Source organism: Lithobates pipiens, unplaced genomic scaffold, assembly GCF_037356315.1.
Source record: "Lithobates pipiens isolate NorthernLeopardFrog02 unplaced genomic scaffold, aLitPip1_a1.2 Scaffold_18, whole genome shotgun sequence".
NCBI classification, from domain to species: domain Eukaryota; kingdom Metazoa; phylum Chordata; class Amphibia; order Anura; family Ranidae; genus Lithobates; species Lithobates pipiens.
The window spans coordinates 441,763,177-441,779,793 of NW_027507758.1; the positions used below are offsets into that span (position 1 = coordinate 441,763,177).

At 44.0% G+C, this 16,617-nt stretch overlaps 1 protein-coding gene across 1 annotated transcript in view; it reads left to right on the plus strand.

Moving 5' to 3' along the window:
* The window catches only part of IGSF10 (immunoglobulin superfamily member 10), a 78,244-nt gene that overhangs the window by 12,889 nt on the left and 48,738 nt on the right, over nt 1-16,617 (plus strand). Inside the window, exon 2 of the mRNA XM_077488154.1 lies at nt 12,059-12,285. Coding sequence (XP_077344280.1) covers nt 12,086-12,285 — 200 coding nt within the window. The 5' untranslated portion in view covers nt 12,059-12,085. The remainder of the gene's footprint in view (nt 1-12,058; nt 12,286-16,617) is intronic.

A 16,617-nucleotide genomic window follows, 5' to 3' on the forward strand; every position in this document is an offset into this window, starting at 1 on the left:
TGTAGTTAATGATGAAGATATCCCTGTCCAATCTAATACAAGCTATGCGGAAGGATTGGAGAGATATCAACAGGTTTATGAGAGGGCTAAGGCCACTACTGATACCAATGGAATAGGACAATTTATGACCAGGAGGTGAAGATTCATGATTTGCAACCTGGGGACAGGTTCTTCCCTGGGACCTGGTTCTGCATTGAAAGAACAAGCTAGTGGGGTTCTCATCTATAATCTGTTTATAGTTGACCTATGATTCGGTCTTCCAAGTATGTCCAAAAAGGAAACACGGATCCACCTAACTTGACATATAATAATAACATAAATAATAATTATATTAATAAAAAATAACATGATGCCTTGGCAGAATCAGTCAGAAAGAAAAATCCTGGAACCAGAATTGCTTACTGTAAGCCAAACTCTTGAAGGTCCAAAAGAGTAAGGCACAGATCTCCTCCACATACTCAATCACCTCCAAAATTCTTCAAAGTAGAAGATGAAGGTGATGATGAACAGGATTTGGATGGAATTTTCTTTGGTTGGTATAGTGGAGACTCAAGAGTAACTTGTGAATTGTGAATGCACCTGAGTTTGTTCTCTGTCAAGTTGGACAGTCAACTGTCAGCTTGAGAGACTTCTCTATTCCTTAAGCAGACCCTACTTCTAAAGAAAATGTTTTTGAGAGTGAGAAAAGAGACTGTGTTTGTGAAACTTCTGATGCTGAAGCTATATGGCTTAAGAGGCAAAATAGTGTAGATTCTGAGTCAATGTCTATTCTAGAACCTGAAAGTGAGTCTTTAAAACCTTAAGACCCACGCACTCTGGTTACATGTTTTGGGCTAAAGCATATTTATTACTCCAGAGGCCACTCATACAGGTTTCCTTGTCCAGCCATATTTGTCATATATGGGAGAATGTACATACTACAGCATACCTATGCACCTATTCTTGTGACATGTTTTTATGTTGATATTTCATAAATTTTTACATTTTATCTATACCCTTTAGTACCTTTTTTTTCCCTATTGAGATTACAATGGCAGCTAAAAAAAAAGTCCACCTTTCATCTTTTCCTTTTTTTCTAATACATTTTGGATCTGGTGCCATGAATTGCAGATTGTGTCTCTGAATTCTGTTTGTTGGGCTATAGTGCACAAAGAACTTCTTGATGAGTATCCTAGCTAGTGTGAGGACCCTCTGATCACAGGAAAGAAATAATTGAGAATATCTACATTAGTGGTCTGTCACCACCACTGCATTGCTGATTCTTCCTATGGTCTGGCTTATTACATGAAAAGTATATGTAGAAATTTTCTATAGATTCAACACTCTCCATTTGTCCTAAGTGCAGCAAATGTATGAACGGCAATAGTCTTCCACATCTTGTTTTATGCCAGTAGAATCAGCCTTTAATGTATAGTTCTGTCATAGTGCAAATGATCATTCTCATGCAATACCTGGACTATCTCAGTGCTTCTGAGAAGTTGTAATTACCACTTCTGTAAGGAAAGGGATGGTCAGTACTCAGGATGACATCCAAAATGGTATTTCTTTATTAAATACATGTACAAAGCTGTAAAACAGCCTATGCATTCTGGACGTCTTGACTAAGGACTAACGTCTGAAACGTGTAGGCTGTTTTACAGCTTTGTACATGTATTTAATAAGGAAATACAATTTTGGATCTCATCCTGGGTGTCGACCATTCCTTTCCTTACTCTGGTACATTTGAGATGTCAGCAGCTTTCGTCTGTAGCCTACCCCGCTTTTTTGGCTAAGAGTCTTGTCAAGGGATGAGCATGAGTACAAAGAACATCATCATCATCATTCATGAGATCTTATTAATTAGCTATCCATCTGTGCCCTGTAGCATCCATCTTGGCAGTGATCTGGGTGTATGTCAGGGTGTTATTATAATTCTGGACTCAATAGTCAGTTCCAAAGAAATAGTAATGCAATTATCTACCACAATCCATTTCAAAGCAACAAATTTGCATATTGCATCATTTTATTTTCTGTTAGAGGTAAGCTTTGACTAATCTGGTCTCAACTTTTTGTCATGTTCCTGATAGAGAATCCCCCTCAACCTTCTCTTCTAGCATCAACATAAAGAGTGAATGACTTTGCCGGATCGGTATATGCCAAATATATACCAGCATCCCAGGAGTCCAACAGTTTTTGATGCTCTCCTTGAAACCCCTTTGTTTCCTTGGCTTCTTTAAAATTATTATGTTCATCTGCCCCCTCACTGTCAATCATTTTGTAGGAACTAGTTGAGGAGTGTTGCAATTTTCATAAGTCTTTGACAAACAGTCTGTAGTAACCGCAGAAGCCAACAAAAGAGTGTAGCTAAGTGATGGTCCTTGGTCTGGGTCAAGAGGTAACAGCTTCAACATTGCTCTGGTCCAGTGGCTATTCCTTTGACTGACACCACATGTGTCCCACATATATCATGGCTGGCTTCAAGAATTTGCACTTACCAATTGACAGTTTCAATTTTTCTTTCTCAAGTCTGTCTAGCATTCTAGCGAGTCTCTTTTCATGTTCTTCAAGAGTCTTTTCAAGGACACAGACAACAGTCTCCTCCCTGAGCACAGGTAGAGTTGCTGTTAGAAATTATGGGGCCGCGTATAGCCTACCCGACAAGGTCCCCTCCGGAAAATATCAAATTATATTTTTGCTAAACATACACTAAAATCATTACTAGTGAACACAAACACAATACAATTCCTGCTAAGTCTAAAAGATAAAACAGTATTGAATTTATAAATAAAACTATGTGTGTGAATGAGGCTTTGGGGCTCATTTACATAGGTGCTGTGGCTTGTACAGTGTGAATCAGTGATTTGTTTATGTGGCTGGAGCTTTGCACAGACAGTCTATGTTATGCTATGGGAGTGCAGCAGCTCTTTGAACACAGCCACATGTCCTAATTTTACAGGCATGTGGGTGCACAGCCCCAAACGCAGTCAGTGTGCATTCGGAGCCACTCATCCACACCTGTCAAATTAGGACCTGCGGCTGTGTTTGTACATCCCCGCTGCTTCCCCTTAGAATCAACTCGAGCTCAAGCTGCATGAACAATCCACTCATTCACACAGCCAAATTACCTGGGGGTGGAAAAATCCTAAAGCTAAATCGTGCTTTTACAGTCTACCAACTGCTACCCCTTTAAGCAACAAAGGCAATGGCCACTAACACAATGCGATGCTAGGCTTAGCAGCCATAGCAAAAATGATACCCCCTCGAACAAGACTCATTCAAGTGAATAGCACTGCTCTGCAAGCTTCCTGCAAATGTGTGCAAAGCATGCCATTGCGGTGCACTAGTGTGGAGTTAAAGAAGATGGTGAGAAGGCAATATGCCCCCACTCTCCATCCTGAAATGACCCCTAGTGTGCCCTCAGCAGCTGACAGCGGAAGGGAATGGAAAGGAAGAAAGTCAGGAGTTCTGCAAGAGAAAAGGCACACAAGATGGTTAGACAGCAGGTAAAATGGAGGGAATTTGGGGGGTCCCAGACAGAAGGGGGTCCCAGACAGCAGGGGATGGGGATGCAGATAATAGAGCTGATCTCCTTGCAGTGCAGCCTGAATGAGGTATAAGAGGAGGGTGCAGGGAGCCACAAGAGCATCAGTGTCAGCAATAAGGCAATACAGCCAGCCCTCTTGCATGGCAGGTGCCTGGGCTCCCCTTTCAACTGATGGGGCCTGGGTCCGGTACAGGAGGGTTGGCTGTACTGCTGTGTCCAGCAGCCCTGGACACAGGGACAAAATACTGCCTTATTGCTCTATGAGATGGCTCCTCTCCTTCTTGATCTCCCTTTGATCTCCTTGACTCTTCTGCAGACTATCCCTCCCTTTGATGTCACATCCACACTTCAGTCTGACACCTATGTCCCTCTTAGCCCTTGTACACACGGTCGGAGAATCCGTCGGAATGTGTCCTATTGGACCGTGTCGTCGGATAATCCGACTGTGTGTGGTATGCATCGGACTGATTCCGTCGGAATATCCGTCGGACCCAATTTTCCAACATGTTGGAAATATTTCCCGACCAACTGGGCTGATCGGACATACTCCGATCATGTGTAGAGAATTTTGATCGGACCAAGTGCCACGCATGCTCAGATCAAATTCCTACATCAAAGCTATTGGCTACTAGCCTGAATGTAGTCCCATCGTAACGAAATTACGTCATCACGTTCTGAAAGATCGGATTTTTCGCCAACTTTGTCCGACCGTGTGTATGCAACAGTTTCGGACAAGATCCAACGGACAAAATCCGACGGGCAAAATCCGACGGATTTGGTTGTGGAAATCTCCGACTGTGTGTACAGGGGCTAAGTGTAGCTGTCCCATAGAGGTAAATTATTGTGGCCATTTAGGGGTAGTCCAAAGTCTATTGAGCTACATTACTGTCAAGCTTTCAAGGACAGTGTCCTCTAATGCAGTGGTCATCAACCCTGTCCTCAGGGCCCACTAACAGGCCAGATGCAGACTAGAATACTGCAATCACTGAGCAGCAAATGATATCACCTGTGATGTAGTTCAGTTATCTTGCAAACCTGGCCTGTTAGTGGGTCCTGAGCACAGGGTTGATGACCACTGCTCTAATGTATGAAAACAGTCTGCAGGAAATAGTAAAGATCTGCTTCCAAATAGCAAGTGAAAAAAATCAGTTTTGCAAATTAAACAGTTCTCCAAATACAAGGATACAATAGGAAGCATAGCAATGTCTTGTGAGGTGGCTACACAGTTGACTAGTCTTTTACCTTTTGTCTCCAGGTTTTTGGGCACAGCTTCCACAGTTTCAGTTTTTCTTAAAGTGATTGTGACGGTACTTTTTTTTACCTTAATGCATTCTATGTGTTAAGGTGAAACAAAGCTTCTGTGTTCTGCTCCCCCTAAATACTTGCCTGAGCTCGGTCTCGGTCCAGTGCTGTGCCCGAGAGCATTAGCTCTTTCCGCTTTTTCTCTGTTCACAGGACAGAGAGGCAGCAGTAGGAGTCACTGGCTCCCACTGTTGTTAATCAAATCCTGTGACAAGGGAGCGAGAGATGGGGTTAAGCTGTGCTGTCTGTATTGCAGGTAGCGTGGCTCGGGATAGAGTCCACACAAGTGCTCCATAAGAAGCAACTTCTTATGGAGCACCAACAGGAGACACCAGATGAGGAGGATCAGGGCTGCTCTGTGCAAAACCATTGCACAGTGGAGGTAAGTGTAACATGTTTGTTATTTAAAAAAATCCCTTTATAATCACTTTAAACAAAAGTAGGCATGATATACATTTTTTGTTGAAAACTCATGCAAAATAGGGAAGAATATACAAAACTTCATAAAAACAGCACCATGCAGGGTGTTTAGCTCATGACTGAATGGCAAGAGGTGCTGTCTAGTAAGGCACTTTTATGACATTAATAGGGTACTCAAAAATCTCCCTGAATGTTGGGTGTATTATGGTGGCTTTGAGGCTTGCAGTATGAAAAATATCTTACACTGGCATTCACAGCAAAGAAATGATTGTACCCAAATATTAACACAATAATGAATGGAGATTTACAGGAATTTGTTAACAGAAGGATTAATATGCGTAGTGCGTATGGTATAGATGGAATTTAGCATACTAGAGTTGTAATCTTCTCCTAGAACCATTAACAGTAGATATACAACTGGGAAATGCATATTACATACTGTAAATCCTTTACACTGTTCTTCATAAAATGTATGGTAAGCCTAAATGTGGCTGTGTGCCATTATTCCATTCCATACACCCCCAGCAGGAAGACCTCGGTACATACAGAGGCTTCATGTTTCGTTTACAACACAGAAAACACCTAGTGTAACCCACGTTCTGCAGAGGAGGAAAGGGACAAGCAATTCAATCATATCAGCAAATTTTCTTCCTGGAATTTCACTTTGCTGGCGCTATCCATCTTGTGTAAACCATTCTTTTTTTTGGAATAGCTGTTTGGCAACCAAGGAGCTGACGTGTTCTCTGGCTCAGGCCTATTCACAGACAATTTAAGAATGTTGTTAATGGATGAAATGTGTTTTGTAAGACACAACTATCCGGGAGTTGATTGCTCTGGAGTCGTTCAGATTTCAGGATAAGGACAGAAAACAAGCACTAAGATATAAGGTAAAGAAAAGGCTTTTATGGCGAAAAAAAAGGAAAATGGTTCACAAAACCATACAGCTAATTAGATACAATTAGAAATATCTGTAGCTCAATTATTTTTTTGCCTGCAATCATTTACACTGTAGATAGAACTTACAATGACCACCGTGAACTCATATCAATGTCCCTGTTTTTCTAGCCATTTTGTGTTTTCACTTACATTATCTGGGATTTTCAAAGTGAAATAGCACCTACAGCATGTAACAGGAATTTAATGGTTTGATATTGGGATTGGCCAGCTCATTGGCCTGGAAGTAAAGCATTGGTGTATTTATCGTGGGAGAGGAGTGAGTCCTATTTACATCTGTTGCTCTGAACAATTATCCTTCTTGGGAATTGAATACTACCATTTAGAATTTAAGTGTACCATTTGCATGGATTGTATTATGGAGCTTAATGTTGAGTGTAAGTGAACAGCATGGGAAATGAGTGGAATCACTTAAAGGCTGCAAGCAGTGGGCCTAGAGCTGGTTTAGTGGCAATGCTGGATGAAAGTAGAAGTGGTGGTGATGGTTATTTACTGGGGTCAATCAGTGGTGGTGACAGGTAAGGTTCCTCATGTACACTGGAAACAGTGTTGCACTAACCTCAGGGGTGGACATGACTTTTTCTCTTAAACGCTACTAAGCGAGGGGCATCCTGTATGCCAGACGACTAGCTTAGCATCCTTGACTCTCTGAAGTTCATCAAACACGAGAAATCTAAAAGTTGATCTAGTCAGCCTCATCCTTTAAAAAGTGCAAAGCGAGCCAGTATTGAATAGAAAGTGCACTAAGCTCTGCAAGGCAGCTACCATATGAATGGATATGTTCTCTTTAATTTATTATATCACCATATCATGTCAGAATTTGTTTTGAGAAATGTACAGTTTAAACTGTGCTAATGTGATGTTTATTAACACTGAACCACAGAGGACGGTTTAGGGAAGAATGAAAGGCAGGAGGCAGAAGGGCAGCAGAAGATGGCATCAAAGAAACTACTGTTCTTAATGTAAAAACTTTCTAAGATTATAGTTTTGGATCTTGTAGGGCTTCATGCACAGTATGTAGCAGGAATCTCACTGTTTGAATGGTAGTGGAAAGCTCATCAGAGGTGCCTCAGGCTGTATTTGAGGCATAGAGGTACAGTATGTGGGAAAGGAATCAGGGTGTATCGCAGTGAGAGAGTGTTTGTATGATATACCGTGGAAGTAATTTGTATTGTTTGCTTCTGTTAGGCAGGGAGAAGCTATCTGTGTGTCCATTTCCCCTTTAAAAGAACCTGTTAGTAAGATGCAGCTTGGCCATACTTTTATTAAATTGAAGGACCTGCCTGAGGACTGGTGGCCTGCTCAAGACTGTTACTTGTTTACCAGCTAAAATCCCCAGTCCTTACTGGCAATCTGGGATACACACTTGCTACATACAGCAATCAATACATGTGAATGACTTTACGCAGTTGTGCACAGGCAAATGCGAAATTGAACATTTGGGGAGAAGCAGCTCCAGAAAGCATCAGGGTTTAAACATCTTAGCACACAGGAGCAGCGTTCATGTGCACGAGGCCTTACTGGATATTATATTTCTTTGCAAGCTTGCAGAAAATATCTACCGTCAAATCTTGAAGCATGCATAGTGTTTTTTTTAGCAGCCCCACCAACATCATGTTACTTTACCTTAGGCATATACAGTATATTACAGATGCACTTAACCTTCATTTCTCTAACTCGCCTTTATTTCAAACGGTAGGTGTGTGCAGCAATGGTTTTCAGTTGTTTTCTGCTCTGCAATGTGTCTCCCGTCGTTTATATGATTTCCAGAAAAATATTGGGGAAAAATATGGGACCTTAAAGGGTCATACATACCTCCCAACTTTTTGAGATGGGAACAAGGGACTCCTATTAGCAGAAGTATGTTGCCATAGGACACACCTCTACCAGACCCCCTAAAGGAGAGTTAAACAAAAAAAAGATGAGTTAAACCCATAAGTGCTTTTTTTTGCCGCTTTTATGCCTTTATATTGGCTTTTGAAATTTGAAAATGCAATAATTTAGAAATTGGATGAAAGGTTTAGTACTGGGAAACACTTTTTCGAAGATAAAGAGTGCATTTTTTATACAACTATATAGATCAGACCAAAATGACAGACAACTGAGGATGAAAGAGGGGCACAGGGACTTTGTTCCAATTCAGGGACAGTCTCTTGAAATCAGGGACAGTTGGGAGCTATGGTCATGTGAATCTAGACTGTGGTGGATGATGAAAAACCTTCTAATTCTTGCTGACAATGCACAATGAAATAGTACACCACAAAAGATGTAAACCCCTGCCAAAAAATACTTCTGATGTTCAGAAATGGTTGTTGCCTCTTTGTTAAGTTATATCTAAAGCCAAAATCCAGAACAGTATTAGAAGGAAAATCCTCCACTAGAGACACCCATCTGGGAGATTTCCTTTCACTTCTGAGTTACGGAAATGAAAAAAATGTAAACCAATTTTAAAAAGTATGCCTTTAGATGTATCTTAAAGTGTATCAAATCATAAATGCCTAAATGTAGTGTTGCACATGCTAAAAAAAAAAAATATTTTTTTTAAGCCATAAAGGCAAGATCTTTCAACAGTCATTTCCTTTTCTAAGATGATAATGTCTGCTCAGTTCAGCTGCATCATCCTTTCCTGCATGCTCCCAAGTTGGACTATATAGGCAGCCATGGCAATGCAGAGGGAACTGAAAACGTCTGCACTGGTCACTGCAGTTAAACTGGCATTGAGTAGCTGCTGGACACATCCACAGGAAATTCATACCAAGATTCTACAGCATGTGCACAGAGCTGGAGACAAAACATAAACGAATTAAAGGAAAAAAAAAAAATTTTTTTTACAAATGAAAAAACCCCTGCAAAACTAGAGGGGGTAGGGCAATGAATGAATGTGATATTTAAAAACATTTAAGTATTCCTTTGTCAGAGTTAAAGTATCACTAATGCCGCGTTCACACGATCAAATTGTCTGGCAGACTTAGTCCGGCAAACAATCCGATTTCTAACGCGATGACGTTCAGCACGTACGACGGGACTAGAAAAAATAAGTTCAATAGCCAGTAGCCAATAGCTTCCTTCTCGTACTTGGTTCTGATCATGCATCATTCTTAGTCCGCCGGACTAGCACACTGATGAATGGATTGTCTGCTAAAAGCCAAGTCCGGCGGACAAATTTTGAGTCAAAACTACTTTCTAAGTCCGCCGGACTTTACGATGAAAAAGTCTGCTGGAGCCCACACACGATCGAATTGTCCGGCGTAATGCGGGTTCGGCGGACTAAGTCCACCGGACACTTCGATCATGTGTACGCGGCATTAGGCTGCATTCAAACCTTCGCAATGCGACTCACATTTATTTCCTGCGGTCCTTGGCACGTTTGTTGTGCGACAGCATGGGGCAGCCCATTCACTTTAAGGGGCTGCCTTACATGCAACAAGCCTGCCATAGTAGCTCATGTACCTCTTTTTGGCACATAGTCAAGTGCATTTTGTGTTGCTTGTTTTGCTGCATTTTTTGCATGACAAAATGTGGGACTACTTCCCATGTTTGGGGTGCTATTAAAAAATTATTTACCCTGCAAGCATGTTGCGTATTTTGCCACATTTTTCCTTATGTTTCAGGACATGCTGGCAGGAATGTGTTCTGCCCCTTTGCCAGAACGCTGGTATGAAAGTAGCATTAAGGCCATTTTTCTTTTTGAACAGAGGGGATTTGGGAGGGGGAAAGATGATTTGATGGAGAGGGATTAGAACTCCATAGAACTGCCAGGTTTTTATTGCCATCTTTGCCTCACCCTCTCTATTTGTCCTGTTTACTGCTATCACTGGTAATAAAAGTAAAAGAAAATCCCAAGCTTTGGGTTGTCACCAGAAAAGGAATGAAGGGAAATTCTTACAATGGGAACATTAGTTCTGGTGACAACCAAATATTCCTTCACTTACGAGGGATTTCCTCCCACATGGAAATCTACCCAATAAAGCAAAGATTCCAAAAACTCTGGCTTCCTTAGGCCCCTTTGACACGGGCGCCTGCGCGACGCGGTATACACCTGCTCAGTGGGGGGTCTTTCTGCTGATCTCCACTGAGCAGCGGATGACAGGTCTGTGTGCGCTCCGCTATGCAGAGCAGGCACGGACACAGCCCCGCTGTTTGTCTATGGGTCTGTCAGATGGAAATGGAAAGTCTGTTCCTTTCCATTTGATGCTATCAATCCGATTGAAGGATGGGGAATAGGTCCACTATCCATCTGTTTTTGGAGGACATGATTGGGTGGGATGGGGGGTCCAGAGAAGAGACTGGAAGGTCTGATCAGGTCCTCCTGAAAAACTGACAGGCGGACCTGGTCGGATCGCCTAAATAAAAAGAATCCTAACTGACATCCTTACTCTTTCCAACATGAAAAAAAAGTTTTGCCAGTAGTTTTACTTCAAGTTCTAATTCAACCACTTCCATACCGGGTGCATTCTGGCACTCTTCTCCTACATGTAAAAATCATATTTTTTTGCAATGAAATTTTTCCTTTATGGAGGACCGGTCACACAGCTTAGAAAGTAGAAACATCTGGTGTTCATATATTAGTACTGGCAGGCTGCACAGATTCCACAGTAATAGAAATTTTTTGAAGATTACCGTATTTTTTCCACCACACCTATATATGCAGAGGTGAATGAGGGCTTGTTTTACAGTACTTTCACTGCTTGTTAACATATATAAATGCTTGAGTGTGCATAGCCTAGGCACTGTATCACTTTAAGTGTTTTCACATACAGAGGGTGGTTGTCTTTTTTAAATTGCAATTTGCTTTAGGTAAAGAGACAGTAGAGTTACACAGAGTGCTTAGGAAATCCCGGATTTCCTCTTTAAAGTGATGCTAAAGTCTTGTTTTTTTTTAGTTAAAAATAACAAACATGTTATACTTACCTGTTCTGTGCAGTGGTTTTGCACAGAGCAGCCCAGGTTCTTCTCTTTTCAGGTCTCCCACCAGCGGTCTTGGCACCTCCCTACTGTTGAGTGCCCCCACAGCAAGCAGCTTGCTATGGGGGCACCCAAGCTGAGCCACTGCCCTGTGTATCCATTCAGACACGGAGCTGGGGCCTGGCCCTGCCCCCATATCCTTTCGCTCCTCATTGACTGACTTTGATTGGCAGCAGCAGAAGTCAATGGCACCACGCTGCTGTCTCAGCCAATGAGGAGGGGAGTCACAGGCAGCCAAGACACTCCTGCAACATTGCTAGATCTAGATGGGCTCAGGTAAGTATTAAGGGGGCTGAGGGAGGCTGCTGCACACAGAAGGCTTTTTATCTTAATGCATAAAATGCCTTTACAATCATTTTAAGTACACAAGCAAAACCAAGTGCCTTTATTTAGTAAATTCAAGGGAGTATGCAAAGTGCACTGACATAAACTAACAATTCAGAAATCATCTTTTTTTATGTTCTGACTACTGGAAACTTTTGTAAGCTGAAATGCTGTTTCAAGCAACACAACATTACTATTTGCATTTTCCTTAAAAAAGCAGACCTCATGTCTGCCAAGTTTTAAATCTCACACTTAGGGATGGGTTAACCCAGACATCTGGCGATTCAACTGACACATTTAAGTTATGTACAAAAACCACATTCTGATTTCTTGGCAAAACTTTATGGTAACCTGAACCGCCTTACCAGAAATTCCATTAACCTGTTTACAAAGTGTCAGTCACTTGAGCCACAGATTTGAGGTGAAGGCTTAAATGCCATTTTTGATGCTTCCTTTATGTTCTGTGGATGTCTTTTGGTATTTGGCCATTCCATTTGCGGCTTTACCTCATGGAAAACAGATGCTAATGTAAAATTCCTTATGATTTTTTTTTTTGTTTTGCTTTCTTAGGGTAATGTTGCTGTAAAATAACCAATAATGAAGCAGACGATAGGCAGACGTCATTCATGTCTCCCTGGCTACCTTTTCATCTTCTGGATCCTGGCTCTTTCTGGCAGAGTGAGGGCATGCCCCAAAACGTGTGCTTGTTATGTTAAGACAGAAGTCCATTGCACTTTTAGGTACCTCAATGCCATCCCTAAACAAATTCAAGTTGATGTGGAACGCATAAATTTAGGGTAAGTTTAGAATGTAAACTTGTTTAAAATCTGATCTTCATTAACGTTTAAAGACTTTATCTCATATACTATGTAAATGTATCTAATAAACAAATATGATTGCTTTCTAAAACAGAAACAGCCTAATAATATAGAGCCATTGCATTTTATATAATTGTTTCATGCTTGTTGACTATCATTAGTACAGGGTGTGGAAGCAATGGCTTATATGAAGTAGAACATGTGAAGTAACAAGGAAATATAACTAGAAAGGTTTAGGTAAGGAGGGCCAAATAGTTCTATAAGGCCTCGCACTGAAGAAGCAGTTCTGGATATGCAGATGGCACAAAAATGAGTAATAAACCCCTTATTAGTTATATTATTGACTGTGAGCTATGTAGATAACTTTTATTTTTAGGAAGACTTTACTAAGTTTCACATTGGATCAGTGGCAAGCTTTGTTCCTTTTGGCCCACCTTATCATAACATCTAGTTTTCTTTCTGTTAGAGTATAAATACTGTGCCACTTGATTTTGATTGACAACTTTTAATGGAGGGAGTGAAAATTCTGATTCATCTGTTGCAGTCTAAGGTTGAAAATGCAACTTTTCAGACAAGGCTAAGGCCGCGTACACACGGGCAGATTGTCTGCCCAACTAAGTTCGTCAGACAATCCGACAGACAGTCCGTCCAAACTTTTGAATGAACGGACTTGCCCACACACGGCACTTTTTGAGCGGACTAATGCGGCGTACTAAGTCCGCCATACTATCCGCCCTACTTTTGAAATGAACGGACTCGTCCACACACGCGGAGGAAAGTCCGCTCATTTCGAGCGCGTCTCCAGGTAGGCGGGGCCCGCAAAGGAGACGTTGCTGGCCCCGCCGCCTGGTATGGACTTAAAGGGGAACCCCAACGCCGAAAAAAATCGGCGTGGGGGTGCCCCCCAAGTCCACAACAGACCCTTGTCCGAGCACGCTACCCGGCCGGCCAGGAAAGGGGGCAAGCGAGCGCCCCCCCCCCCCCCTCCTGAGCCGTACCAGGCTGCGTGCCCTCAACATGGGGGGTGCCTTGGGGAAGGGGGGGGGTCGCGCGGCCCCCCCACCCCAAAGCACCTTGTCCCCATGTTGATGAGGACAAGGGCCTCTTCCCGACAACCCTGGCCGTTGGTTGTCGGGGTCTGCGGGCGGGGGGCTTATCGGAATCCGGGAGCCCCCTTTAATAAAGGGGCCCCCGGATACCGGCCCCCCACCCTATGTGAATGAGTATGGGGTACAATGTACCCCTACCCATTCACCTGTAAAATAAAAGTACCAAAAAAAACACAACACACGAGATAAAATAATTTATTGCACAGCTCCGGGGGTCTTCCGTCTTCGGGGGTCTTCTCGCCGGACTCCTCCGCTATCTTCTTGTAGCTCTTTTGCTAGCGGAGGAGTCCGGCTTTCTTCCTCCCCGCCGCCGGCCTCTTCTCCCGACTTCAGGGGTCTTGTCCCCCTCTTCGTTTCTTCTGCCGGGCCACCGCGCCTTCTTATAGCTCTTTTACAGGCGGTGGCCCGGTCTTCTGTCGCCGCTGTCGCCGTCGCCGCCGCCTTCCGTTCTTCTTCTTCTTCTTCTTCTCCAGGAGATGTTGCCTCGACGATCTCTCCGGCCGGAATGCCAGAGCCGCGCTGCGCGGCCACTTATATAGTGACAATGGAGCGGTGTCACATGGTATATGTCACATGGGTTGGTGTCACATGGTGACCCCGCCCCCTTACGATGTCATGGTCCCCATGTGACATCAACCCATGTGACCAACCCATGTGACATATACCATGTGACACCGCCCCATTGTCACTATATAAGTGGCCGCGCAGCGCGGCTCTGGCATTCCGGCCGGAGATATCGTCGAGGCAACATCTCCTGGAGAAGAAGAAGAAGAAGAACGGAAGGCGGCGGCGACGGCGACAGCGGCGACAGAAGACCGGGCCACCGCCTGTAAAAGAGCTATAAGAAGGCGCGGTGGCCCGGCAGAAGAACCGAAGAGGGGGACAAGACCCCCGAAGTCGGGAGAAGAGGCCGGCGGCGAGGAAGAAAGCCGGACTCCTCCGCTAGCAAAAGAGCTACAAGAAGATAGCGGAGGAGTCCGGCGCGAAGACCCCCGAAGACGGAAGACCCCCGGAGCTGTGCAATAAAATATTTTATCTCGTGTGTTGTGTTTTTTTTTGGTACTTTTATTTTACAGGTGAATGGGTAGGGGTACATTGTACCCCATACTCATTCACATAGGGTGGGGGGCCGGTATCCGGGGGCCCCCTTTTTAAAGGGGGCTCCCGGATTCCGATAAGCCCCCCGCCCGCAGACCCCGACAACCAGTGGCCAGGGTTGTCGGGAAGAGGCCCTTGTCCTCATCAACATGGGGACAAGGTGCTTTGGGGTGGGGGGGCCGCGCGGCCCCCCCTTCCCCAAGGCACCCCCCATGTTGAGGGCACGCGGCCTGGTATGGCTCAGGAGGGGGGGCGCTCGCTCGCCCCCTTTCCTGGCCGACCGGGTAGCGTGCTCGGACAAGGGTCTGTTGTGGACTTGGGGGGCACCCCACGCCGATTTTTTTCGGTGTTGGGGTTCCCCTTTAAGTCCATACCAGGTGGCGGGGCCCGCAATGTCTCCGTCGCGTGCTCCACCTACCTGGATACCCGCTCTAAATGAACGGACTTTTCTCCGGGCGGGAAAAGTCCGCTCATTTCGAAAGTACAGTGGACTGGCAACACACGGGTGGACTGTCCGCCCAAACCAAGTTTGGACGGACAATCTTACGGAAATTCCGTAAGACTTTGTTCGTCAGACTGTCCGCTGAAAAAGTCAGCTGAAGCCCACACACGAGCGGACTGTCCGCTCAAATGTGTTTCGGCGGACTAAGTTGGGCAGACAGTCTGCCCATGTGTACGCGGCCTTAGAGTTTATTGGTCAGTATATATTCCTGTATTTACCTATTATATGTGTTGGCTCACTGGGGTTCATTTATTAAAACCGAAAAGTGCAAAATATGGTGCAGCTCTGCATAGAAACCAATCAGCTTCCAGCCTATTTGTTAAACCTTAATTGAACAAGCTGAAGTTAGAAGCTGATTGGCTACCATGCACAGCTGCAACAGATTTTTCACTCTCCAGTTTTACTAAATTAACCCCACTCTGTTTTGTGGAGCTGTGTTTTTGGTGTGGATGCAATTGCTATGTTAGGTAAATTTAGTTGCTCACTGTATTCAGTGCAGCTGCCTTTGACTAGTTAGGTCTGCTCAGTGTTCTCAACTGCTGCTAGCCTCTGCTTTCTGTAAAAGCCGTGAGAACTTTATGGGTCATAGGTGCTATGCAAATGGCAGCATGAATATTTATACAGCCCTGGCAAATCCCAGGAACCAGGGCCCTGAAGGCATGCTAGGAGAATGTATATATTTTCTGAGCACACTGGGCTATGTCTTATCCTGGAAAGGATTGGTCCAGCCTGGTGGGATTGCTGCCCTCCAGGGCAATTCTGCCATTTGCTTGCTGTTCATGAGTCCTCAGGTGGGCGACCTAAGGGCCTGGAGGCTGAAGCTAATGAGAGCTAACTGAGGAGCTGTCTGCTGAAGATCTGGTTTAGTATCACTGGAGAAAGGTGTCCCTTGGAAGTTGGAAGGAGGCAACCAACTGTCCCTCAACATTTTGTGAGTGCCACCCCTCTTGCGCTAGAGAGTCAGGTGTTGGTTTGCTAAAAGGGATATCAGCTGGCATCCTGGAGAGCTTAGTCTACTTAGTTCTCTGTGAAGGAACTCTGCTCTTGCTATTCTAAAGGAAGAAACTTGTGTGCTGTTAACTGCTTCTATTCCAAAGCCAAGCCCACAGTATGCCATATGCAAGGACTTCAGCTTTTCAGAAAGGAGTTCACTGTCCTCAACTTGTACATAGTTTCTGTTTTTGGAGTATCCCACTCAATTCTCTCAACCCTATCCAAGTTCTCTAAAAATAAAAGCAACGCCCCTACACTGGTTATTGAGGAAAAGAGTGAATGTGTTTGTGTGCCTGGCTGCAGGGCAACCCACTGGGAAGAAATTTTGACAAATGTCTAGCGGTTCTTACAGGAGTAGCACTACATGTGTATTGAACAAAAGTACTGGATCTCAGATGCAAGTGGCAGAACAAAATTTTCCCTGCATGAGCATACTTTCTAAAAGGGTGAAGAGTTTTGAAATTAAGGAGCACCCTGGAGCAGAAGCACTTCTCCTCTGCTTGTAGACTGAGAAGTGCCAGTTGATGTGAGTTGGACATTTTCTATAGATCTTTCTGGGAGTGTTCCTAGGAGCTTTGCCATGCACATCCCAGGGAGAAGAAGACCCGC